Source organism: Gobio gobio, assembly GCF_949357685.1.
Source record: "Gobio gobio genome assembly, chromosome: 18".
In the NCBI taxonomy this organism is placed as follows: domain Eukaryota; kingdom Metazoa; phylum Chordata; class Actinopteri; order Cypriniformes; family Gobionidae; genus Gobio; species Gobio gobio.
In genome coordinates this window covers 36132846-36159279 of record NC_137111.1, presented here as the reverse complement: position 1 = coordinate 36159279, position 26434 = coordinate 36132846, and the positions used below count along the sequence as shown (strand labels likewise).

Genomic DNA, 26434 nt, shown 5'->3' with positions numbered 1-26434 from the left:
TAATTGTGTTATTTATTGGTTTATTTGAATAGGGACACTACAGAAAACATGAAAATTATGCATTGCACATAGCGAGTATAGCATATGATATTTCCATCTCGGGTCCCTAGAAAGGCTTTTCTTTAAAAAAAAAACTACCATCCCTGCTTACCCTAGGTTAAAACTTTTAACTAGATGTAGTACATGCATACAAATACATACCTAAATATCACTTAAACAAATTTTAAGGATACTTCCAACCCTGGAAACATTAATAAATGATTAAAACAATAATTTAATACATTTAAATGTCTACAACTCTGGTTTGTTTTAAACCAGTGCTCATTGTAAAATTTTATATCATGTACTGATATGATTTCAATTGGCAACATGTTCCAGAGTTGGGAGGCCTTAACAGAAAAAGCTCTGATTTTTTTAAGAAAATGTATTTTACAGCATTAGAGGAAAATGGAGGGAGAGGAAAAAAAAAAACAATTGAACAGGGGGCAAGTATAATTCACATGTAGAGCCATTGATTGCTTACATTACAGTAATGAATTCATTTCTTCCAATATAAAGACATTTAGAAATAGGTAATTTCTCAAAATAAAGTAAAAAGTCCAACCAACTGGACTTAAAGGGGTCATATGATGATGATGATGATGATATTATTAACAAGATACATCTCTTCTCAACACAATGTGTGGAGTTTCCAAGATACAATATTGTGAAATATCTTTGTATTTAATATCCTTTTTGGATCTCCATCAAAACCATGTTCCAGAAAGGAATGTTTTAGGCAACTCCAGAATACATGTGGTGTGGATAATTGTTTACTTTTTATTTTGGGGGTAATGAAAAAACGCACTAGATTATTACAGAAACGTTTTTTAACTGTATTTCTACTGGTGTTTGGTTAATGAACGAATTGTGTTTTAGAACAAATCTTTCAAGTGATTGAATAATTTTCACTTCCGCTGACAGACTCATATTTTTCGTTGTAAAGCGCGTGAATGCGTTCCGCCTTCAACCCCACAGAAAGCCAAGAATACACGAAGACAGCAAGAATACATGAATGCATCAGTGAATGGATTTAAAAGATTCTCGTTACGAACCAAAATCCACACAATTTAGCAGTGCAGACATAATAAAAGCCCTCATAATTTCGCTTCGAACCACATTCGCCACCGGATGTTTTTGCTCCCACGTGAGAGAGCAGCTGATCGTCCTTGTGCTTTTGATTTCAACCGGGAAGTGCAGCAGAAAACACCAGGGTGGTGTGTTTATGGCTTTTACGTCCCGTGGTTCAACAACGTAATATAGACATGACTTTGGTAGTGTAAAGTTCGCCATGATCAATAGACATGAATCATGCGGTATGGTCTTTTGCGTGCTTTTACCTTTTAGAAGCCCCTTTTCTTGACAGCACATTCGCGTCTGAAGTAAAAAGCCCCAGTCTGGGCGTTGACATCATCTCTCTGAACGGGAAATGGCAGCTGCTGAACTCAAACTCATCTGTTTCCCTCAGTGCGGAGGTACCGGGCTGTGTTCACACTGCTCTGCAGAGTCAGGGATTCATCTCGGTACATTTAAGCAGGCACATTTACATTGTTTCATTCAGAGTCATTATTAACAGTCCAAACACTGTGTCAAACTGCTTTTATTCTGTGTCAACAGGATCCATATTATAGGTTTAATGACCTAGCCTACAGATGGATTTCACTTGACAACTGGACTTACACCACATCATTCTCATTACCTACTCATGTTAGGTAAGCCAGAAACCCTCAAGTTCAACCTGCCCTCTGATTTGTACCATACACCCAGAGCTAGAATGTCAAAAATAGCCTACAATAAACTGTTCTTTACAGAGGGAAAGGGAAAGCCGTCCTGGTGTTTGAAGGAGTCGACACAATCTCTACCATTTTGCTCAATGGAGTCGCCATCGGAAAGACAGACAATATGTTTCGCAGATATGTAAACAAATAACTATTTTGTGTACAAGAACAAGTTTTTACAATTGTTCTTTGTATGTACAGTATGTTTATAGACTCTCACATAATATTGATAATAATGGCTCACCTTGGAGGTCAAAGAACAAGGCTTTATTTCAATAAATTATTATATTTTGTCTTCAGGATTTTGAAGTTACTGGATTACTCAAGGATCAAGAGAATATTCTCCAGGTGAGGATTATGTCAGCTGTGACATATGCATCTCAGAAGAGTCATGCCCACACTGAATACAGGGTTCCACCTGACTGTCCACCTCCTGTACAGAAAGGAGAGTGTCATGTTAACTTTATCCGAAAGGTAAGAACCATGTCACATTCACAAACTCGAATGGTTCTTTAGAGTAGGCTGTGATACTTTTTCTTTTGTTAAAGTGGACCTATTATACCCTTTTATACTCTTCCTTTAGTGTGTAATATAGCTGTTTTTGCATGTAAACGATCTGCGTAGTTACAAAGCACAAAGTCCACTACAAAGGGAGTTCATCTCTCCAACAGAAAACACTTGCCTCTAAAGGCTTGTTTGTAGTCCTGGCATTATTTTTGTAATTTAGGTATGTAACCAAGTAATACATTTGCATAATGCTGGCTACTTTCACTTGCTCTCAAAAAATAGCTCCTATAAAGCCAAGAAGAGCGTATAGCTATATCAAGGAAATGGTATAAAATAAAAAATTACCACTGTGAAATGTTCTGCACAAATCGAGTTTGCAAAGGTGTTTTGGGTCGATCAGCTTGTTCTTCTTGACTTCATTATCGCACTCGGGCTCAAACTGATATGGCATAGTTACAGTAGGGCTTACTGCGTCTCAGGCAGCCTTTGAAGATGATACTCGTCGGTTATGGTGAAGGGAATAAAATTTCTTACGCAAGCTCCTAGTAGTAGACCAATCATAACTTTGACCAGTCAGAGCCGACTGAACCAAAACTAAGAGTGATCAGACAGAGGGTTAAAACAGATGCTGCAATAGTGTAAATTATTAAAACAATTATTTTATTGAACATTAAATCATGTAAACCTATTCTAGTAGAACAAAATGAGCCTGTAAATGTGCATAATAAGGTCCCTTTATAATACATTTTAATATAAACATATATAGAAGTATATTAAAAGAAATTGTAATTAATGTATTTCTTTATTCTGTTTTTATAATTCAAATTATATAAAATATAATTTATTATTTGATGTATTTTTTTGTAAATATATACATTTTATATATGTATTGTTTTTATTCAAATTATATGAATATGAATAATTAAAATAAAATCCGTTTCCTGATTGTGATTTTTAAGTTTTTTGTTTCTGTGTTTTGAGGCTCAAAGCTCATTTAGCTGGGACTGGGGTCCATCTTTCCCCACTCTGGGCATCTGGAAGGGAGTTCGGCTGGAAGTCTTCAACACTTTAAGGGTTCTAAGTTTTACCACAGTTCCAAAATATGGTACACACATATTTGCACATGAATGAGAAGGGGGTTTAGACATTCATACAATATAAAATTCCCATATTCTTCTCCATGTGTCTTTACCCGTACCCAGACTCCGCACATTCAAGTTGGAATGTTGAAGTGGAATTGTTCTTCGATGTTGTTGTTGCATCTAAGGGTCTCGTCCTTCTGTCCATACCGTTACGTTCAGAGGAATTTCAACTGTCTCTTACACCTGGGCAGAGTAGAAAGTCCTTTGTCTTCCAGGTCAACCAGGTGAAATCAGTTCTAGTTAGCTTGAGAACCATTATGTATCATATAATCCCTTATTCCTCATTTCAGATGTAATATCACACTAAATATATGCTGATAAATAATGTGTTTGTTCACTTCAAGAGTGTCAGTTTGTGGTGGCCATTTGGACATGGAGAGCAGCCTCTCTATGAGCTGAAGATGGATATCAACTTGGAGGGGGGAGAGACATTTAATGCACAGCGACAGGTAACATCTTTCACTGTTGTTCTTATTTTCTAAGTCTTGCTTCAGTCTGCGTCGTTTCACTCTTGTGTTGTGGTGTTCTGTTTCAGGTTGCTTTCCGCACAGTGGAGTTGATCCAGGAGCCCATACCGTCCTCCCCTGGCCTCAGCTTCTACTTTCGGATTAATGGGAAACCAATTTTCCTGAAAGGTTCAAACTGGATTCCTGTTCATGCCTTTCAGGACCAGGTTACCACTGACATGTGAGAAGATTTACAGCCTACCTACACTAAAGCAAACTAGTTCAGTGGCTAGATGAATTCTGTTTAATGAGAAATCACTTTCAAACTTTAGCCGTAAGGTCATGTTTCTGGATTGGCATTTCAGGATCACAATCCTGCTCCAGTCTGCACAGAAGGCGAATATGAATGCTTTAAGGGTGTGGGGTGGTGGAGTTTATGAGCAAAGCATCTTCTACAGCCTGTGTGATAAGTATGGAATCATGGTAAGCTTGTCATATAAAATTCTCCATCTGTGACTTCCTTTAAACGCAATTGATATGGTTATTTGTTTGCTCTTATGTCAGATTTGGCAGGACTTCATGTTTGCCTGTGCGCTGTACCCTACAGAAAAGGATTTTATACAGACAGTGAGGGAGGAGGTCACGCAGCAGGTTTGCATACACAGTACTCTCATAGATTCTGTGTTCACCTCAAATAAATGAGAAATAAAAGGGTCAATGACCTATAAGAGTGTTTGGAAAAACTGTAATACCATTTTCAAGAAAAGTTTAAATGGAATGATTCTAAAATATCATGAAACAATAATATATTTCCCTTACATCTTGAATAGTGCACATGCCTTAATCTTTCTTTTAAAAAAAGTTTTTTTTTTTATCACAAATATCATGATGTTTCTGGAGTTTCGCACCACATGACATTTTATAACCTGAGGTAACCTTCCATTTTCATAAAATTATTTGATATTCTGAGAGACTTATGGAGTTTGACACAGTCATGAAGGTCTGCAAGCTAGTGAATTAAAGTATTAAAAAATGGTATAATAACATTTTAAAATGTTAAATAAAAATAAATCTGAAGCTAAATAAAGTATGACCTTGTCAAATAACTGAAATAAAATCACTTGTAATCATTTGAAATATACAATGACTAAGACTAAAAAATAAATTAAATCTAAATAGAAATATTTATTCATTATGATAGCATGACAGTTTGATTGTTATTCCCTTCAAAAATGAATGAAAATTAATTTTAGTCCAGAAATTTAAAAAGCTTGTCGTAGAAGAAATTATTAATGCTCATCATAGAAGTCTTTGTATGTATAAATGGCAATTTTATGTATTCCTTGATTAAATTTAAGAGCTGATGCTCAAAGAATTAGCATTATCTCACTGGCCCACCAGTCATTGTTTGCACTTTTATGAACATTTATTGTGTTTCAGGTACGACGGTTGAAATCTCACCCCTCTGTGGTCATCTGGAGTGGGAACAATGAGAATGAAGCTGCCATTGCAACTGACTGGTTCAACATAACTGTTGCTGAGCGCCCACTGTACATGAAAGATTATGTCAATCTGTATGTTGAGAACATCAGAGACATTGTGCTGCAGGTGAGACTGAGATGCATGCACACAGCCTTGCATTAAACTACTATCTTAAGTCTTATCAATAAATGCTGTGCTTTAATTCAGGAGGACAGCACTCGTCCTTTTCTAGTGTCCAGCCCAACCAATGGAGTTGAGTCTGAGAAGGAAGGCTGGGTGGCTCAGGACCCCTATGACCCCCACTTTGGAGACACTCACTATTATAGTTATTATAACGATTGCTGGGACTGGACAGCTTTCCCTCGCACGCGCTTTGCCTCAGAGTATGGCTTCCAGTCCTGGCCTTCATTGTCCACACTTAGTAAGGTACTACACTTAATACAAGTCTACTTGCTTTCTGAGGTTAAAGTTTGGAACACCAAGTGTTCCACTAGTTTATTGTTGTGACCCCAAAGCCGAGTTAGAGTCACTACTTTCAAAGGTGAAGTGTATCTCTTTTATGCCAGTAGTGGCACCAAACTGAATTGCACAAGTAATGACCTTCCACCTTCAATTGTTTGGACAAAGAGATAGACCCACCCCAAATGCATGCCATTGGTTGTGCCAATTTCAACAATTCATCAGAGCTCATTATTCATAAGTACAGTAAAAAATGGCCTTCATAATCTTTCTATATATACATAATACTTATGAAAAGAATATACTTTAAGTGTGAACTGAATGTTTTCAGACAATTTAATTAAATGAAAATGTATTATAGTTTAAATTTATATAAAATGCTATTAGCTGAACTTGAGTTTTTTCCCACAGTTACGTAGGAATTAAGTACATCTTTATATGTTATTTCAGTAATTACTTTGTAATTTTGTTATTCCATTGTCTTTTACATAATGGTTAATATACATTAATGTAATTTCTATTGAAACGTTTGTCATGTATTGAAATATATTTGTAATCACATTTGAATTGAAGTTGCAGTGTAGTACATTTAAAATATATTAACTTTTAAATATTAAATTAATAAATCCAAATAAATAAGGACTTTTACATGTTCGTTAGTATGTTAGCCAACACATCAAAATAAGTGTACTTCTTTAACACACAACAAAAGAATCTTAAACATGATGATTTAAATTGTACTGTACAGTAAAACTTTTAATTTGACAGTATTACACAAGGCACTTTTTAAAAATGTACTTAAGTGTGTTAAGAAACAGTCAGGCAAATGTACCATTCAAGTACACTCAAGTGGCCCTTTATTTAATTTTTTTATATTATCAGCAAGTACAGTGTTTTTTAAACGTATACTTTTAAGATTTTAAGTACACTACAAGTGCGCATTCAATACAATTAAGCGCACTTAATTTTTAACAAAGGAATACATGATTTAAGCCCTATTGTTTTTCAACTTCTCCCCTCCAACCAGGTTTCAGTGTCTTCAGATTGGGATTTCCGCAGCAATTTCTCATCTCATCGGCAGCATCATGAAGATGGAAATCAGCAGATGCTAAAGCAGGCAGAACTACATTACATCCTGCCCAACAGCACAGACCCAGTGCAGAAATACAGAGACACTATTTACATCACCCAGGTGAACACACCATATAGGCACTGCAATTCAACTTCACTTTTGCCATCACAGCATTAAATTACATTTTAAAATATAATGAAATGGAAAACTGTTATTTTAAATTGTAATATTTCACAATATTACTGTTTTACTGCAATTTTGGTTAAATAAACGCAGCCTTGGTGAGCATAAGTGACTTCTTTCAAAGACATAAAATCGAACAGATCCCAAACTTTTGAATGGCAGTGTATATGTGAAATGTTTTCCTGGACATGTGCCTGATATCACACTCTTTGGTTTGAACAGGTGATGCAGGCACAGTGTGTGAAGATTCAAACAGAATTCTACCGCCGCAGCCGCAGTGACATCGTCGAGGGCAAAGGTCATACAATGGGCACTCTTTACTGGCAGCTCAATGACATCTGGCAGGGACCATCCTGGTCCTCTGTAGGTAAATGAATAATGAATAACGACTATTGCTGTTCATCTTTATATAGAGGAAAGCATCCTTGTTTATTAAAAAAAAAATTACCAAGTCAAAGTATGCGTCTTGACTTACTGGGCAATCTCTTGCACTTTCAGAGTTTGGTGGTAAATGGAAAATGCTGCACTACTGGGCTACAGATTTTTATGCTCCTATACTCTCAGTGGGGATTGAGGATAAGGGAGACCTGCTGATGTATGCCGTCTCTGACAGCCACTCTGAGCAGCACAATGTCAAAGCCAAGGTAAGATGACAGTGCTTAGTAACACGTTTGACTTTTTTTCTAAATTAAAAATTATATGACACATTAATGACATTAATTTATATTAATAGGAATTTTTCACACTTGTAATTTAGAAGAGGTGTTAGCACTGGTTTTTACTTGGACTCAAGTAAACCACAGAGTTGGCACCGGTTTTTTTTGTGTAAACGATCCAGTGTTAAGGGGTGGTCATACTACATTTTTCGTTCCTTTGGCTGCATCCGAAAACGCATACAAAACAAAAGTAGTATGTCAGAATTCACAGTAGGCAAAAAGTACCCGGATGACCCACTACTTCTGGGGAGATTCTGAAGTGTGCATACAATGGACACTTTACTATCCCATGAGGCCACGGGAGAGGATTTTTGAATGGCAGTAAAGTGACGTAACTGACACTGGTAGGTCACATGATAATGACAACATGATGAATGTAGTACGTCCAGATTACATTCGTTCTACACGCATTCATACTATATAGAACCTACTTTTCCCTTATCTGTCACCCCCTTTTTTGAGAATACACATGCAAATGCACTATCCAAACTTAAAGGGCTGTAATTCAAGAAAGCTTTGGAATATAGACCAAAGTTTGGTCTCGTTTTAAAGTCACACTGCAGATTATTGCTGAAGTGAAAGCAATTCAAAATATGAAAGTATGAAAAAGTTATGGAAGTTTAAATCTACTGTAAATGAAAAATACTGTACTAAATATTTTATTTTATATAAAATCTATATTTTACAAAAAATGTTTTACTCTAAAATAACTAAAATCAAAGCCATATGTCTTACCAAGTTGTGTTCCAAATTTGAAGTTGATATCACAAAAATTGAAGTCCCCATGCGATTTTGTTTAGGCGCTATACCAAAAATAGCCACCGGGTGTCATTCAATTCCATTGATTGTTTTTTTTGATGCATTTTCCTGTACATTTCTGTCCAAATATTACTTCCATCACAAAACAGTCACTAAATATGGACCCTTGAGACTCTGACCTTTCCGACAATGTGTTTTGTCAAGAATGGAAAACATAAAATAAAATAAATTAAAATAATTGTTGTAATATGAAACATGACACCGCCCACTAGGAGAGGAGCCCGCTAGAATAGAGTACCGTTTCCATGGTAACACAATGTCCGATTTCAAAACGGTTTTCACAGGATGAATTTTGAGTTTATAAGCTTTCAAATGTTACCTAATTTATGATCATTACTTAAATATATGATACGAGAAAAGGGCAATCAAAAAAAGAGCACCAGGCGTCCCACCTGTTAAGGGGTTAAGCATTGGTGAAGTAATTTCTTATTCAAAATATGTGCCTACTCAAGAGAGTGTGAGATTTCGGACACTGCCATTGACTTCCATTCGTACTTGCATGAATGCATCAGACCGAAAACAGAAGCTTATACGAAAAGTTATGCATTTTGCTGCATTCCAAAATTCACGTTTGGTGAACTCTGACCTGTGAATTCATATCACTGGAAGTCATGTGATCAGTAGAAGATTGATATGTCACGGTGTGAGCTCTTGGTTGATTTAAGGAATGCATATTTTTACATGTATTACTATTTGTCATATGTTGATTCATTGTGATATGAGTGTGACATCATATCACAACCGTTGCAGTGTGGTGGAAATTCTGTGTGCTAAAAGTATAGTGTGACTGCTGCTTTAGAATGTCTCAATGCTTCGAAACCAACACCCAATCGCATGCCTCATATTCACATGCTTTGGACAGTCACAGAAACGCAGTGTGAGACAGTAATTTCAGCGTTTGAAGGGAATAATGTGGAATGGTGATGGAAAATGTGTCAACTGGAGTCCATTCTGGTAAAACTTGATAGTACAGTCAGCAATATATAATATGAGGATGCCCAATGCTACAGCCCTTATGTAAACATTTTGCATGCAGCAGTTCATTTTTGTTTTCTTGCATTAGTACATTTATGAATTTTGATTAATATTTGTCATGTTATATGTATGTTCACACAGGTGAAATTATACAGCTGGAGCAGCTTTAATGCTGTGTGCTCTTTAGAGTCCAATGTGACTACAATAAAAGCAGGAGGGAGCACCCTTGTGTTTCAGCATCCTATTTCTGCTCTCCTGACACAATGTGGGAACTGCACACGGCGCTCCTGCATCGTCACCTTTCATCTCAGTAGTCCGGAAGGTCAAATGATCAGCCCTCACAATCACATCTTCCTCAGCTCTCCACGACTTGCAGAAGGTTTGCAGAAACCCAACATCGCGGTGAGAGACACACACCGTTTACTAATGCACTCACTTCAGCTAATTCGCTCATTTACTACATTCCTAAAATGTGTTTCTTCACAGAGATGTTACTGAATGTAAATGAGATCTGGTGCTTTCTCTTAGGACAACGAATCCCTCATTTGACTGACAGGTTTTTTTTATTTTTATTTGTGTATTGCAGTTTACTGTAAAGGATGCTGGAATTGTTCAGAGCTTTGTCGTGACTCTGCACTGCTCCTTTCCTGCTGTGTATGTTTGGCTGGATGTTGATGATATTCCCGGTCACTTTAATGTCAATGGCTTCCTGATGCTGTCTAAAAAATCCACAGTTACTTTTGGAGCGTGGAGACCCACCACTGCTGAAGAAATCACTGCAAATCTACATATCACATCTCTCAGAGATGTCTACTGATTTTATTGATGTTGATTTGAACATTTAATACATCAAAAGTTGTATCTGTTAATTTTATTTCATGGACTCAAGCTAACATGAACAACAACGAATAGTTTTTTAAACAAAGATGAATAAATAGCCTACTATAACACATGTATTGTTCTTTGTTAATTAATTAACTAATGGAACCTTATTGTAAAGTGTTACCTTTACTTGGAACGGATCATGTCTTTTTTTCTAACTAAATACTTTTGAATCATTTGAAATGTTGAAATGTGTAGTCGGTGTACATTTTACTTGAAAGGTATCTATTTTTGAAAACACAAAGTCATGGTTGGTCAGTAAAATCTAGGCTTCATTGAGAAATATTGGGCAAATATTGGGATTCTGTTCTTTTTAATGGCTGTAACTTCCTTCTACCATGGGATCGCATGGAAGTTACTCAAGTCAGACCTGAACACGTTGTAAGAGTGTCTGGAAAAGCGTAAACAAAGGCGTCATTGACACAGGGAGTGAGGGTAGCTAGCTGGCTGGTAGAAGCAGTGGTTGGGCAGCTGCTTGTTGCTGTTCTTTGACCTTCAGTGCAGCAGAGCTCCGGCGTGGAAAGGAAGAGGCGCGTCAGAGCTGTATTCCACTATCACTGATTGACTCGGATTAGTAAAACCGAGATATATTTGTTACTCCCACGTCCGCGATATTGCAAATCATTCCTGAAAAGGAAATGAAAGAATTGGGCTTCTCATTTATTAACCTGCTGCTTCTGTTATTAGCTCGCGTCTGGTCCCCCTTCGCCTTGACCGTCGACTGCATTAAACTTGTTCTCGGTAAAGTTATTCATATCGAAAGAATAGAAATATGGAGGAAAGTTTTCTTAAAAATGTTTTGCGGTTCTACGGTGAAGAAAATTCGTTGTCCGCGGGAAACCTGGAGAACTTTCTGCACCTCATTACCAGCCGCCGCGGGGCATCTGTCGATGATGACGCCAATCCGCTGAAGAACACACAGGTATGGGAATGTGTGTCCAATCTCAGACATTTTTAGCATGCCTTTTAATTTCACTGTTTCTGCTACTTCCTTCTTCCATTATCTCACAACGTGTTTTACTTTCATAACACTCAATATGTATCAATACCGACCGTCATATATAATAACGTGCCAAATTTATTTGAAATGTTGGTCTATAGTTGTGATTTAAATGCCTTTCAAAGACGACAAGTTAAGCTGGTCGGATTTGTTGTACCGCATCAGCCCGAATACGGTTTACTATTTAATATGGAATGATTAAGCTTAGAAAATTATTTTGAGCTTGTTGAAGATGCTGCTACAAGGCTCTCATTTTCTGCTTGGCTAGTGGGACAAAAAAAAAAAAGTAGGAACCTGTTTTCAGTTGCATGCCGAGTCGGAAGGAATAAATGTTTCATTTTTTGTTTTGTTGTCTCTCTCTTTTTGTAAGCCTATCAAAATCCTGCATTTTGTTCTGTTTTTATTAAAACCTGAAAGGATTCGTCTCTTGGGTGTTATATACCGTAGCCTAACTATATATTATTTATTTAATTTTACTTTTTTTTTCTGTCTTTTGTGTGAGTGTGTGTGTGTGTGTGTGTGTGTGTGGGCATGTTTTTGTGAAATATCAGGACACAAATGTGTATAATGACATGGGTATGACACAGGTATTACAAAAAGAGGGTGAAATATGAGGACGTTCCCCATGTCCTCACTTTTCAAAATGCTTATAAATCATACAGAACAAGTTTTTTTTTCACAGAAAGTGAACTGCACAGTCTCCTGTGAGGGCTAGGTTTAGGGGCAGGGGCAGTGTAAGGGGATAGAAAATACGGTTTGTTCAGTATAAAAACCATTACGCCTATGGAATGTCCTCACATTTCACAAAAACAAACGTGAGTGTGAGTGTGAGTGATTCTTTAGTTTGTTTTATGTTGTTCTGTAGTGTTACTTTTTTTGGAAACTGAAAATCAGAATAAAATATTTATTAGAATGTTGTAAAATATAGCATCCATTTAAATGAATTAAAGAGTATGACTATGAAGAGAAGAACATAAGCATAGAGCGATAAAGGTATAATGTTTAACTTTGGGCTAAATAATGATCTGTTAACTTAAAGCTGCTGTCCGTAACTTTTTTTTTTTGTGTTCAAGATTTACAAAAAGTATATAATGAGTGTACAACATGAATCCATTTTCCAAATGGTACACTTATAATAAGTGTTTATATTGGGACTATTTCAGACTGGTCTTGTAGGAACAGCTGCGGAGGAGTACCTGCGTGACTCGCCATAGACGTAAACAGAGAGAAGTAGCTCCGGCTGCAATGTTCTTCCGCAGACCCTTTTCACAGCCTGTGATGATGCGTTTTAACGGTCATCAATATCGTAAATCCTGCAAAGTTTTTTGTATTTTTTTTTTTTAATATATGTACATTTATAACACTAATCCTTTGTATGTTATTACTTTTGCATCAAATTACAATAAAAAAGTTACAGCTGCTGTGAGGGTGTTTCTAACAGCGTCTATGGGAGTGATGGTAAAAATGAACATATTTCTCTCTTTTGACTGCCATAATCAATCTCACTCTATTTTCCCCTCTTTTTGAAAGTTGTGAAATCACTACTGTGGCGTTTTTCTTTTGCTATGTGAGCAAATGGGCACACAAAACAAATATTTAATGCATTCTCTCATTCACAGCTATAATATTTAACCCAACTATGACGACTTTCGCTCTGAGAAACCCGGAAATGTGAAAAGGGTCTAACGGACTGCAGCTTTAAAGGGTTAGTTCACCCAAAAATGAAAATTCTGTCATTAATTACTTACCCTCATGTCGTTCGACACCCGTAAGACCTCCGTTCATCTTCAGAACAGAAATGAAGATATTTTAGTTGAAATCTGATGGCTCTGAAAGGCCTCCATTGGCACAATGGCACTTTACACTCTCAAGACCCTTAAAAGGTACTAAAGATGTCGTTACAAAGTCCATCTCACTACAGTGGTTCTACAATAACTTTATGAATCGGCGAGAATAGTTTTTGTGCGCAAAAAAACCCTAAATAACGACTTATATAGTGATGACGATTTCAAAACAAGGCATCATGAAGCTTCGAAGCGGTATGAATCAGTGAGCAGAATCATGATTCGGATCGCGTGTCAAACCGCCAAACTGCTTAAATTTGGCGATTCAAACTGCTGATTCGACTCGCTGATTCATAACGCTTCGAAGCTTCATGATGCCTGGTTTTGAAATCGTCATCACTATATAAGTCGTTATTTAGGGTTTTTTTGCGCACAAAAACTATTCTCGCCGATTCATAAAGTTATTTTAGAACCACTGTAGTGAGATGGACTTTGTAACGACGTCTTTAGTACCTTTTAAGGGTCTTGAGAGTGAACCGTGCATTGTGCCAATGGAGGCCTTTCAGAGCCTTCAGATTTCAACTAAAATATCTTCATTTCTGTTCCGAAGATGAACGGAGGTCTTACGGGTGTCGAACGACATGAGGGTAAGTAATTAATGACAGAATTTTCATTTTTGAGTGAACTAACCCTTTAAGAATTATTTTATGTATTTTATTTATTTCAATAAAACATTCAATTCAATTCAAATGTATTTGTATAGCGCTTTTCACAATGCACATTGTTTCAAAGCAGCTTTACAGAAAGTGCATTTCATAAATGTACATTGAAAAATGTTAGAAAGAGAATGTTAAAGAAAAATGTTAGAATAAGTTAATCAATCATGTATTATTTTAGGCCATAACAACGCTGGCGTTGAGTCGTCTCTTCACAGGCGTCGAGTCGTCCCATCACAGGTGTCGGGGCATTTGAAGTCTCCATGCGAGGCTGGATACAAACTGGAGCTGACGAACTAGTTACCTCGGGACTAGTGTCCCGAGATAACAACAGAAAAGCAGATGGGAAATAATTAGCATAGCTGCTGTTCTGAATACTAATGCTTTTGATCCGATTTAACTGTAGTAGAAAACATATTTATAATGTGAATGCTTGGCTAAAGAGATGCGTCTTTAATCTAGTTTTAAACTGGGACATCGAGTCTGAACCTCGAACAATATCAGGAAGACTATTCCAGAGTTTAGGAGCTAAATGTGAAAATGCCCTCCCTCCTTTAGTGGACTTAGATATCCTAGGTATGACCAGAAGCCTCGAGTTTAGTGATCTTAAAGAGCGCGATGGATTGTAGGGCGATAGAAGATCCGTTAAATCTATAATCTATAGATAAAACATCTATTTATCTATAGATTATACATATAATTATACAATATATACATATGTATGTGTGTGTGTGTGTGCTGGGGAAAGATTAATCGCATCCAAAATAAAAGTTTGTGTTTACATAATTGATGTGTGTGTACGGTGTATAATTATTATGTATGTATATATATATATATATATATATATATATACACATACATACATACATACATACACATATACATATACATATATATATATATATATATATATATATATATATATATATATATATATATATTAATGCAAACACATGCATTTAAGAAAGATTTGCATGTATATACTGTATATAATTTATCTTATAAAGACATTTTTTTAAAATAAAAATATAACATATTTTTCTTAAATATATACATGCATGTGTGTGTATTTATATATACATAATAATTATACACAGTACACACACATCAATTATGTAAACACAAACTTTTATTTTGGATGTGATTAATTTTTCCCCAGCACTAATATATATATATATATATATATATATATATATATATATATATATATATATATATATATATATATATATATATATATATATATATGTGTATAGATATATATACACACATATATTATTATAATAATGTTATTAATGAAAGCAGGGGGTCACTATAAAGGTTGAAAACCCTGAATAAATGAACTGAAACTGATGGTCTGAACTGATTTTCAGAAATGGAATTGTCACCAAATCAGTTACTAGATTTTGCATATCACTCTTTATATTTGTTTATCTGGTGTTGCTAACTAGTAATAGGACCTACTTAGAATGAGGCATGTTTTGTCTAATGTCCTTTTACTCTTTTCTTGGTAGTGTTCATCTTTGTCAGAGCTGCTATCTGCCTTTGGGTTGGGTAATGCTTCTGTGGTCAGTCTCAATGATCTGGAGATGATGTGTCCAGCTATTCTTAATCAGGTCTTGCTCCCTACCTGTCCTTACATCTTCCCCTCAAACCATAATGAATCCGCTTCGTTACCTGATTACAAAGGTGAGTATGATCAACACAAACCCCTTTAGTTTAGTGAACAGATTGTATGGAGCCTGGAAAATATGTTTTGAGCAATGATGAAATATGCAATATATAGTCTGATATCATCAGTTGGGAGTTACAGATTGATTTTGTAGTGTTTGTTTTGGGTTTAAAGTTAATATTCTTATCACATAGATTATTTTGACCCGTCATCACATTGTTGATTCACTCAATGTGAATCTGACCTTATTTTGTTAAAGGATCTGAACTTTAAAGCATCAGTTTCTCAATTCACATTCAGGAAAAAAAAAAAAACCTTTGTCAGATCTCGTTTCATATGGTAATGGTGTCCTCACTAATAGACTCTACAAGAGATAGTATTTTACTTTCCTGCATCCCAATAGAGAAACTTCATTCAGTCCCATATTAGGTTTCCGTATTGGGATGCAGCAAAGTAGAACAAGTTACGTCATAAATTCAATGTACAATTGTTTTTTTCTCACTTCTTGAATTGAACTGATGAAAATATTTTCAGTATGCCTTAATATGTGTGTAAATGAATTCCTCAACTCTGTTTCCTCCTTCCTGTAGTTTGGGGTTATGGGTTCCTGGCTGTGACGGTGATAAACTTGGCAGCTCTGATGGGTTTATTTCTAGTGCCCTTGACGAAAAAAACATATTTTCCAAAAGTCTTGACGTACTTCATTGGACTGGCCATTGGGACACTGTTTTCAAATGCTGTACTGCAACTTATCCCTGAGGTAAATTGGAGTACAGTGAGATCATGAGATGATATATGACAGATAAAATGGCTTACAAAGGTTACAAAAGCAGTCATAAATCAATGACTCAAAATCTTCATGCATGCAGTCCTAATTCACATGTTGTTTTTTTTGGCAGGCCCTTGGTTTAGATCCCAGAGATGATAACTATGTGCTGAACGTAGTTGGTATTTTTGGTGGGTTTTACATTTTGTTCTTCACTGAACGAGTTTTAAAGATGGTACTGAAAGTAGATACAGAGGTAAGAGCTTAGACGTGTTTGGACATTGTTCACCGGAAACAGATTGAGCTGGTTTCTGACCTAACTCAACGGTTCACCTCCCCTGCAGCTCGGACACAGTCATTTCCCGCCCCTGCAGTCATCTGATGTCACCATCTCCACGTTTAGCAATGACATCGTCATAAGCAACATCAGCAGTGACATTGTTACAAACAACACTAATCATGAAATGAACTCTATCAATGAAAAGTCCAACAACCCACATGAGAGTCCAGCTGTTGAACAGGTAACACACAAAATATGTTTGTTTATAATTATAACGTACATAGTCTACCCTGTGTGAGCAAAGACAGTAAGTTTTAGTCCAATGCGATAACATTAAATAGCATTTTCAGGAAAAAGAAAATCCTCTCCAGGTCAAAGTGACTGGAACACAACATGTATGATTATAAATCATTTAGTACTTGTTTACCAGATTCTCCGGATAATGTGCATGATTTCCTGATGTTGCAAAAGTACAATAAATATTAAACTATAAAGATTATTGATTTACAGAAGCACATTATTGATCTGGCATGCAGGCATGCTAGCGTAGAATGAGTTTTTGCATTTCAAAAGTGAGACGCAGGACAGTAGAATGAAAAAACAGCATTGGCCAAATATGCCTGTATAGCCAAAACAATGAAAAAAAGCAGCTCTTGTGTCTGCCGTCTTTTGCAGAGTCTCACGCATGACATAGCGTTCCAAAAATGCCATTACAAGTTTAGATATAAACTCATAATTATGAGACATAGGGCCCTATCATACACTCGACGCAATGCGACGCCAGGCACGATGCAAGTGTTTTTTTTTTGTTAGTTTCAGCCCAACGCAGTTATCATTTTCAAGTCCAGCGCCATGTTAAATAGAAAATGCACTCGCGGTCATCTGTCCGCCCAGGTCTGAAAATTAGGTGTGTTCAGGCACACTGAATACGACCATTGACCAAAAAAACCCTGGTCTAAAGTCAATAGCGCAATATTTTTTGTGTTATTTAAAGAGTGCATGAGTAATATGTGAGCCTTTAGGCGGGTGCACAATATGCGTACACTCTGCTTATTACACACGCGCAGCAACACAAACATTATTAAATATTAAAAATAAAAGGATTCCTCTCTGGAGAAGCGTTCAGTCTTTCGCGCTCGCAAATTCCCCCATGTAATAAGAATCCGCCATGGTGCAAGCGCAACTGTGTTTTAAAGGGAATGGGAGATGACACTCTGATTGGTTTATTGCACGTTATGCCCAAAACACAGCCATGGCTCATTAAGAGACTAGACTACCTTTTGGATCATGCGCCTGTCCTGTCGTTACACATGCCCTAAGTGCACCTGCACCATGCGCTTCAGACCATACGCTCAGATTGTTTGAATAGGGCTCAAAAAACTTTAAAATTGAGAAAAAAAAGTCTTGTGAGAATTGTTAGAAGAGTATTTTGTGTGAGAACCGCCTCTAACAAAGTCTGTTTTGTGTTACATTTGCGCAGAATGCTTGCGTTTTACAAGCTTGTCGCTGGCTTAGAGGGGATGGAATGTCTAATATAAAGACTGTGGCATGGATGATCACTGTCAGTGATGCCGTACACAACTTCATAGATGGTGTGGCCATTGGAGCATCATTCACAGTCTCTCTACTCACTGGCTTCAGCACCTCTATTGCCATCTTCTGTGAAGAGTTCCCTCATGAGCTGGGTAAAACAAAGCATAGAGACCTATCATCAAAAGAACACTTCAAATGGAATTTTGAAGTCAGATTTTCTCTCTCTCTGTGTAGGTGATTTTGTGATTCTGTTGAACTCGGGCATGAATGTTGGCCAGGCTTTGTGTTTTAACTTGCTGTCATCGATGAGCTGTTATCTGGGTCTTGCCTTGGGGATCCTGCTGGGCAGCAGTTTTGCTCCAAATGCTATCTTTGCCATTGCTGGAGGAATGTTCCTCTACATCTCCCTTGCAGACATGGTGAGACATCTTGTTCAAATGAGTTACAATAATGACTGCCTGACTGTACATCATCCCACGTATTAAAACTCAGCATAAAACATCACCATGAAATATTGATTTGAATTGGAATAATTGTATAATCTTGCCAACAACTGCAATGTACAAAACAGCTTGGCTGTGTCCAAAATCGCATACTCCCATCAGCAGGTACTTATTTTGAATAAGTAATTACTTCACAACCGCTAAAAAAAGTATATATATAGTCTATAGTATGAGTGTGTGTAGTATGACTGTAATCTGGATGTAATACATTCGCCATGTTGCCCTTATCATTGGGTCACGTCACCGCTATTCACAAATCTTCTCCCGTGGCCTCATGGGATAGTAAAGTGTCCATCGTACGCACATTTCAGAATCTCACCGGAAGAAGTAGGTACTTTTTGCCTACTGTTTATTGAGTACTGGGAATTTAGTCATGTGTCTTTTGTCACATACTGCTTTTTGCCTACTATATAGTATGGATACTAGGGAAGTATGCAATTTCAGACCAATTGTCAGGACAAATCAGGTCCTCCCTTGAAATCGGGTCTCCAGGACCCCAAACGATCCCATTGGCTCAAAGAAATTTGAATAGGTGCTCTTTAGTGCCTGATTATAATTCCTATAAAATCACATTATGTCGTTGGAGCTATGTTATAATGACCATTAAATGTCTGTTTTAGTTAGCTTAAATACTAGCATAACATACAAATACCCGATTAGCCTGATAACTTAGCTTATACACCCCGCATTTGCACACATTTGCATTATTTAACACCATGCAATAAAAGAAACACTGCAACAATATGGTGATATTAAAGGTGACATGAACTGGCTTTTTAAATGTTTTTATACTGTTGTCTGAGGTCAACTTATGACGTTTGCGTGGTTTTTACATTCAAAAACATCATAATGAATAAGTAATAGACTACTTTCTGCCTTGGTTTTGGGGCTCTCTGAAAAACGATCGGTTTTGATGGGTGTGCTGCACTGAAGTCTTGGAAGTAAACGCCCACGGCTAGGATTGGATAAGATTTGCATATTTAATGAGCTTCTGCTCCCCTGTCAGTGACTGCGTATGGAAAACAGCAACCGGAATGAATCACCCAGCCCACAGTCAGGGCTCGCAAAATGTCTTTATCAAACAAACACAATGATTCATCTCTCATCCACCCATGATTGATTGGAATGTTATTTCTGTATCATTTCACTCGATCATCAGTGAATATAACTGCGAACCGTACACACACGCGCAGGCAAGCCCGTCTGAAAAGCACATAGCCCCGGGACGTTGGGCTTTGCGAGCTGGCGTTAAAAGTCCGAGTCTGATCACGAATGAACCAAAAACACCTTCTCCAGCCTGTGACCACGTGCTAAGGTATGTAATCAATAGATATCAAACGATCTGTAACAATGCAATACTAACACATATAAAAACATGTTTTACTCACATAAGTGTGTTGCACCGTTCCTGTCGGATCCAATATAGAAGGCACAGCATTGTGTTTTAATCTCAATATGTCTGCAAATCCAGTCTCGACCTCTATCTTGTTTACAATCGATTCCGCATCATTTAGCTTCATGAGTTGGTGGGCGGGCTTGAGGCGGTGCTTCTGCCTCCTACTACGTCAGTGGTTGACATATTCTGAGATCTCTCGTTTTGTGGGCCTGGTGTCTATAAAAGCTTTTCTTTGACTAACAAGGACGTTTTCAGCTCTGAAACTTACAGGATATTCTTATATCATGATGAACTTTTATATACCAAAGGCTCAAAGGAAAGTTGATTTCTCAATTCATAACCCCTTTTATACTAAAGACTTCATTTTCACTACAAACAATAACTGAAATGCAAGATGGTGCCAAGACAGAGCAAGTCTGTGGTGTGATATAAGGTACATGAAAGTAGCACTGGTTTCAGTTACCCAGATGAACAAACGGTGTTGTCATGGATGACAGTACAAAAATTGCCCAACAATGCCATGATTGATCTGAATCAAGTATTCCAGAAAGTCTCTTTAAATGTCTAATCACAGTGCTGTTTTTCCAGTTCCCAGAGATGAACAGTATCATGGCAGCACATACCGAAGACTGTCGAGGAAGGCTCGTGTTCTTCCTGATCCAAAATGCTGGGCTGTTCACCGGATTCACTATAATTCTGCTCATTACCCTGTTTGCTGGAGATATCAATCTGGGGTAGAAAGAACGAATTGAATTAAAACGAAGCGAAACAAAGAACAATTGTTTTCAGTGCCACAAACCAAAAACTTGAGACGGACACTGTTGGTTTATCTGTTTGTATAATTAGACTTGTATTGTATATGCTGTTGGGATAAATGTGACACAATCATATGGTCCTGGAAGACATGAGTTTTGCCATATTGTTTAAAGAGATTTTTTGCGATGTGAGTGTTAGTGTTCGATGTGAGCTGGCAACAATACCCCACTGTGTGTGGAGGAATTCCTCAGTGGCTGTGGCAGCCTAGCACAGAGTATCTGAGCAGCTTTGTAGTCCAAATGCCACTGCTGCAGCACCTATTGAGTGAGACTCTGTATCATGTTTACACAGTTTTTAACTAAAGGACATGAAGGTGGAGATGTGTGTCTTTTCTACAGCTTGTTTCATTAGGGGGAAATCTGTGTATTATTTCCATCTATGTGTACGAGTTAGAACAGGGGTTTTCAAAATGTATCTGGGGAAATTAAAAGCCACATATTTTTGTGAAAGTATTTACTTCTAAAAGTGTGTGTGTATATGTATCTACGCCAGGATACTGCAGTTATGTTTTGTACAAGGTTTTTCGCTACACTGACCTCCTGATAAGAGTCATTAAATATTTATAACATAAGGAAACAAACTGGGCACAATTGTAATCTAAATCTGAAGAGTGTTGTTACTGATAAGGCTAAAGAAACCTGGACAAACAGGAAGTAGATGTTCAGACGTGATTTGTGAGTAGAGGAACATTTGGCGATGGAGTATTATGACTGGGTTTATTAAGATAGGTTCATAATTTAAGATGCTACAGGAACTGAAATCATGTTAGGGAAACCCAGTGTCTCACTAAAACTGTTCTCATCATGTGTCAGCACAACTTTGGAAATGGTTTCAAATGCAGTATCATTTAGAATATGACGATCCTTAGTCAATGGGAGAGAAAGACAACTGTCCAGAAATCAAAAGGTTTGATAATCATTTAAACAGAGAACATTATCGTGTGCTTAAAGTAAAGCAATACAGATCACAAAAACAATAATTAATTTGCTGCTCACGATTAAAGACCAAAGATGATAAGGGTTTTTCTGCTACTGCCCCCACATTGTGGAATGACTTTGCATTATATATTAGAACTATTTTCTACTTGCTATTTTTTAATGTAATCTGAGACCCGTTTTTATTATTTGCCTTTTGATATTATTTGAGATATAAAGTGATATTGTGTTACTATACATTTTTTTGTATACTTTTGGTCTGTTGCTTGTACATCTGTGTACATCAACAGTTTGCAACAATCAGTTTTGACAACTTTGAAAGAAATTGTTCAACCAACCAATTATATTGAGTTAGATTAACTTAATTTGTAACATAAACACAAATATTTAAGTTGATTACTCAAAAAAAAGAAAGAAGAACCACTACCCGATTTCCAGTCAAGATAATTTAATTTAGTTACTACAACCTTTTTTTCCCTTTCTTTTTTAAAAATCCAGTAACGCAGAAATGAATGTAATGATCAACATTGTCAACAGAACAAAGTTTTTGCAACATAAAAGGTTTAATTAAATCAGTAAATTAGAATATTTTTTACTTGCAACCATTGTGGTAACAGGTCCTGAATTACTTTTTTAGAGTGTATAAATAAAATTGCATTGCTGTCAACTGTCCACTGCATGTCTTGCTGCAATGATAATATAGACATTGTTTTTTGTTTTTGGCCATAAAAATATAATTTATTAGATTTTTGTAAGACTTTAAATTTGAGAGCAATCCAGATACTTTGGTTTAGATTTTTTATCATTTATATCACATCATATCTCCCATAATTTTTGTGTCCAGTAAATGGCGCTAGTGTTCCTAAGATCAGAGACATGCAGACAATAGGCTAAATCTAATAAAAATCTAATAAAAAATGCAGCATCTTTGGTTTCATAGTAAGTGTAATTTATAATTTACATTTTACTGAAATAGGCCTATCCCTTTTAACAGTCTGAATGGAAAAGGTGTTGCCTATTTAATAGGCATATAATCGGTTTTCTATCAGCGTTATTAGCTAGGGTGACCATATTTTGATTACCGAGAACCAGGACACTCGGCCCGGCATTGAGATACTCAAATGATAGCCTACTCGAAGTTTACTAAAATATTCCTTATTAATTTCAATACATTTAAAGTATGCGCCCTCTATGGATAGAACATTGTTGTATTAGGGCCAGTTGTACATGACTTGAAAACAGGACGTTTGGTCACCCCATTATTAGCAGTTATTCTTTACATTAAAACGAACCAAGATGAACTAGGCTATATCACACTGACTGAACACTGGCTCGCAAACACATATTGGACTTTGACTCAAAACATATAGAAACCATCAACTGTTTGGTAGCAGACATTCTTCAGAATATTTTATTTTGTGTACAGCAGAAAAAAGAAATTGTTATAGGTTTGGAAAAACTCGAATGTGGGTAAGTTATGACAGAATTTAATTTTTTGGAAGACTTATCCATTTAATTACACTGTCTCAATGCATTCATTGTCCTTATAATTCCTTCTCTCCAGTAGATGGCGGTAGTGCTCCCTCTCTGTTTGCCATCGAAAGACGAGAAAGAAGAACCGTTGGAACAAAGTAAAGCATTAGTAGGATCATTTACAGTACAGGTATGTATTATTTGTATATAAAATACGAAAACCCGGAAGAAACGTCGCTTTTGATTCGCATATTTTATTCATTGCAAATGATATTGTAAAGCTATCTGAACACTTCCGTAAACACACACGTCTTATAAATTTCCTTGCTGGCTGCCGATAGTCAATCGAGTAACGTTAAAGGTCAGTAACCTGGAAATCTCGTCTTATCAGGATCAGGGCTTTCTTGTGATCGAGTAATTTGTGAGTATCTGTGTGTAAGGCCGTGTCTTATCGTTTTGATAATAATACAAACACTTAAGGATGGAAAAGTGAGATTTAATGCTGTTTAACTGTTTTTAATGTAAAGAAAAGCAGTGTTGGGTGTACCGTGTAACTAAGTCATTTAATTACTTTTCCCATGAAAAGGTAAAGTAAGGGATTACTACTCTTATTTTTTTTGTAATTTAGTTACAGTTACTTCTGATGTAATTGAACTAAATACTGTGTATTGTTGAGCAATTATATATATATAATACAATAGTGAAATTAACATCAAAATTTAAAGTCTAACTTTAAAATGCATGTTTTTATGTATCCTTCTCACATTTGTAATACTTTGGTCAGTTAGTAAGAATAACTTATGTATTTTTATATTATTTAATTGAATGAATTAAAAGAGCAGTTTCATGTCTATCCTTGAATCACTTAACTAGTCAAGGTTGATATAGGATTTAGAAAGTAATTAGTAATAAGTAATTAAATACTTTTCGGAGAGAGTAATTTGTAATTTGAAGATGTAACTTGTAATTAATGACTTTTTTTTTAGTGTAACTTAACCAACACCGAAAAAAAGTAGTGTAAACAGTAGTGTAAAAAGGTAAAAAAAAAAAAAAAGTACTTTAATCATTTATCAATTATCGATATCTAGATGTAGATGTGAAATGTGGTTCACTTACAAGACAAGATTATAATAAGACAGTTGTATTAGGATTTGATATACACAGTCGTAAGCTTTATTACTTATTACTTCTAAAACGTCATGCTTGATTTGAAGGTCATGGCTGAGGTGAAGATTCGTCGCTACAGAGAAGAAGATCATGAAGAAGTAAAGGAGGTTTTTACTATTGGTATGAGCGAGCACATCCCACCTTCCTGCATGCACGTTCTGAAACAGCCCCTAGCGCAGATGTTTCTGGGATGTGTGTTTTGCGCTTTACTGACCAGCTCAAAGTCCATCCTTTTGCCTGTACTGGCAGTCACGCTGCTTTTGGCTGCAGGCCGTCAGAGTGTAAGTTACATGTTCACCAAGTACATTCAGATGTGCCTTGATCAAGATCTCAAGAACATTCAGCAGACCTACCTGGATCCGCCTAACGCCTGCTTTTGGGTGGCTGAAAGCCAAGGTCGTGTTGTGGGTACAGTATCGTGTTTACCTGCGGAGAAAGACCAGAACTTCCTGGAACTGAAGCGGATGTCGGTTAAAAAGACTCACCGTGGACAAGGCATTGCTAAAACGATGTGCCGCACGGTGGCGGACTTCGCTCGTGAACGTGGTTATCTAGGAGTGATGCTTCACACCTCGGTGGTCCAGACAGATGCGCAGAAGCTCTATGAGCACATGGGCTACCAGAAGGTCAGTGAATTTAATGCTCCAGATGTGATTGCCAAGCTGACAAATTTCACATTGCTGGAGTACCAACTCATCGTAAAACACCATCACAGCTGATCTGCAATTTCACTAAGACCAGCAGGCTGTTAATGAACAGGCTTTAAAACACTGGTTCAGATCACTGAAGAAGCACACCACTATCATCATTTGTCTAATCATTTACCTTGGGGGGAAAGGGAACTATTCTTTTATACGAAACATTTCATATAAGGAAAAAAATCTATTTCTTATTCGAGTTAAAATTATTAAACATGATTTACTTTAAAAACCCTGAATAGAAGCAAAACAAGGTGTCCAGATATTGTCTAAGCATTATTAATGAACCTGTCAATGAATGAGAATGAATATTTGAATCATTCAAATTTCGGATGTGTACTTGAGGAAGATGCTGTGTTAGCTTGTGTTATAAAATAAAAAAACAGTGCTGTTTTCTATAAATCAACTCAAGTATATGTTTTAGCCAATGAGAGGCATGAGATGTAAATGCCTTGAATATGACAGATGCTGTTCAACAGAAACTGTGCAATGCGAATTATGTATTACATGTCCACCTTCGTAGCATAGTGGCAGCCAGAATGTGACAATTGCGTATCTGTATTAATAGTTATGCTTATTAACAAAATAACATAATCATCTCTCCAATATTATCAAATGACCTTTTTTCTGTTTTGTGTTTTTAATTTATGAACAAAAAAATAAAAACTGTGATTGTCCTGTGACTGCATGATTAAACATGCAATGCAACATTTCATCTGTATGAAGTGATTTGTTATGATGAGACCAAATGTAATTTGTTGAAATGACATAAATCAATAAAAACTTTTTGAAATGTACTGTGTTTAACACTTTTATTTGGGATGTCAGTAATGCACAGAACAGCTATTTTCAGTTGAATTTACCCTGACCTGATTCTTATTTGGGTTTGATTAGCTCTGTAAGCAACATCGGTGGTCTGAAGTTGCAAAGATCATGTGATTTCTTGCAGGAAGTTTTACTCAGTCATCAGAACTGGGAAAAGGCGTCTTTTGACGTAACTCAAATGTTTGTACTCATATAATACTATAATATAATAACAGTTTTAATTGAATCAACTACATTTTGCACAGATTTTGTCATCCATTTGCAATATAACCGCATTAAAGCACGTTTGGTCGCTTTATGTCTGATATGGAATGGAGAAGCCTGTGTAATGGTATGCTTAACTAGCACTCACGACATTTACACACTAATT

The 26434-nt window shown here is 36.5% G+C and overlaps 3 protein-coding genes across 5 annotated transcripts; all 3 read left to right on the top strand.

Moving 5' to 3' along the window:
• The first annotated feature begins 1178 nt into the window (after window positions 1-1178).
• manba (mannosidase, beta A, lysosomal) lies at window positions 1179-11422 on the top strand. Its single transcript, XM_079842068.1, has 17 exons — window positions 1179-1562; window positions 1657-1751; window positions 1851-1956; window positions 2118-2291; window positions 3306-3429; window positions 3527-3690; window positions 3811-3915; window positions 4002-4153; window positions 4278-4395; window positions 4477-4563; window positions 5353-5520; window positions 5602-5820; window positions 6881-7045; window positions 7331-7475; window positions 7607-7752; window positions 9760-10020; window positions 10205-11422. Exons 1-17 carry the CDS (start codon window positions 1344-1346, stop codon window positions 10433-10435), a joined length of 2679 nt encoding a protein of 892 aa, XP_079698194.1. The 5' UTR covers window positions 1179-1343; the 3' UTR covers window positions 10436-11422.
• On the top strand, window positions 10799-21539 carry slc39a8 (solute carrier family 39 member 8). The gene is made up of 8 exons (XM_079842069.1): window positions 10799-11422; window positions 15515-15689; window positions 16263-16432; window positions 16572-16694; window positions 16783-16959; window positions 18199-18403; window positions 18486-18670; window positions 20739-21539. Exons 1-8 carry the CDS (start codon window positions 11273-11275, stop codon window positions 20886-20888), a joined length of 1335 nt encoding a protein of 444 aa, XP_079698195.1. The 5' UTR covers window positions 10799-11272; the 3' UTR covers window positions 20889-21539.
• Window positions 21540-23500: 1961 nt separating this feature from the next.
• nat8 (N-acetyltransferase 8) lies at window positions 23501-26035 on the top strand. 3 transcript variants are annotated; one of them, XM_079843275.1, is made up of 3 exons: window positions 23508-23564; window positions 23716-23795; window positions 24589-26029. In XM_079843275.1, the coding sequence occupies exon 3, from the start codon at window positions 24592-24594 to the stop codon at window positions 25258-25260; it is 669 nt and encodes a 222-aa protein (XP_079699401.1). In that variant the 5' UTR covers window positions 23508-23564; window positions 23716-23795; window positions 24589-24591; the 3' UTR covers window positions 25261-26029. The 3 variants fall into 3 exon arrangements, with proteins under 3 accessions (XP_079699399.1, XP_079699401.1, XP_079699400.1); XM_079843273.1 differs by lacking the exon at window positions 23716-23795 and having other exon boundaries at window positions 23501-23564; window positions 24589-26035; XM_079843274.1 differs by having other exon boundaries at window positions 23556-23735; window positions 24589-26035.
• The last annotated feature ends 399 nt before the right edge of the window (window positions 26036-26434 follow it).

Excerpts from the sequence above, each read along its gene's own strand:
- manba (XM_079842068.1), top strand. The coding sequence starts at position 1,344 with ATGAATCATGCGGTATGGTCTTTTGCGTGCTTTTACCTTTTAGAAGCC. Across the intron at positions 4,154-4,277 it reads GACCAGGTTACCACTGACAT|GATCACAATCCTGCTCCAGT; the intron begins GTGAGAAGATTT and ends TTGGCATTTCAG. Across the intron at positions 4,396-4,476 it reads GTGATAAGTATGGAATCATG|ATTTGGCAGGACTTCATGTT; the intron begins GTAAGCTTGTCA and ends CTCTTATGTCAG.
- slc39a8 (XM_079842069.1), top strand. The coding sequence starts at position 11,273 with ATGGAGGAAAGTTTTCTTAAAAATGTTTTGCGGTTCTACGGTGAAGAA. Across the intron at positions 11,423-15,514 it reads ATCCGCTGAAGAACACACAG|TGTTCATCTTTGTCAGAGCT; the intron begins GTATGGGAATGT and ends TTTTCTTGGTAG. Across the intron at positions 16,695-16,782 it reads TACTGAAAGTAGATACAGAG|CTCGGACACAGTCATTTCCC; the intron begins GTAAGAGCTTAG and ends CCTCCCCTGCAG.
- nat8 (XM_079843273.1), top strand. The coding sequence starts at position 24,592 with ATGGCTGAGGTGAAGATTCGTCGCTACAGAGAAGAAGATCATGAAGAA.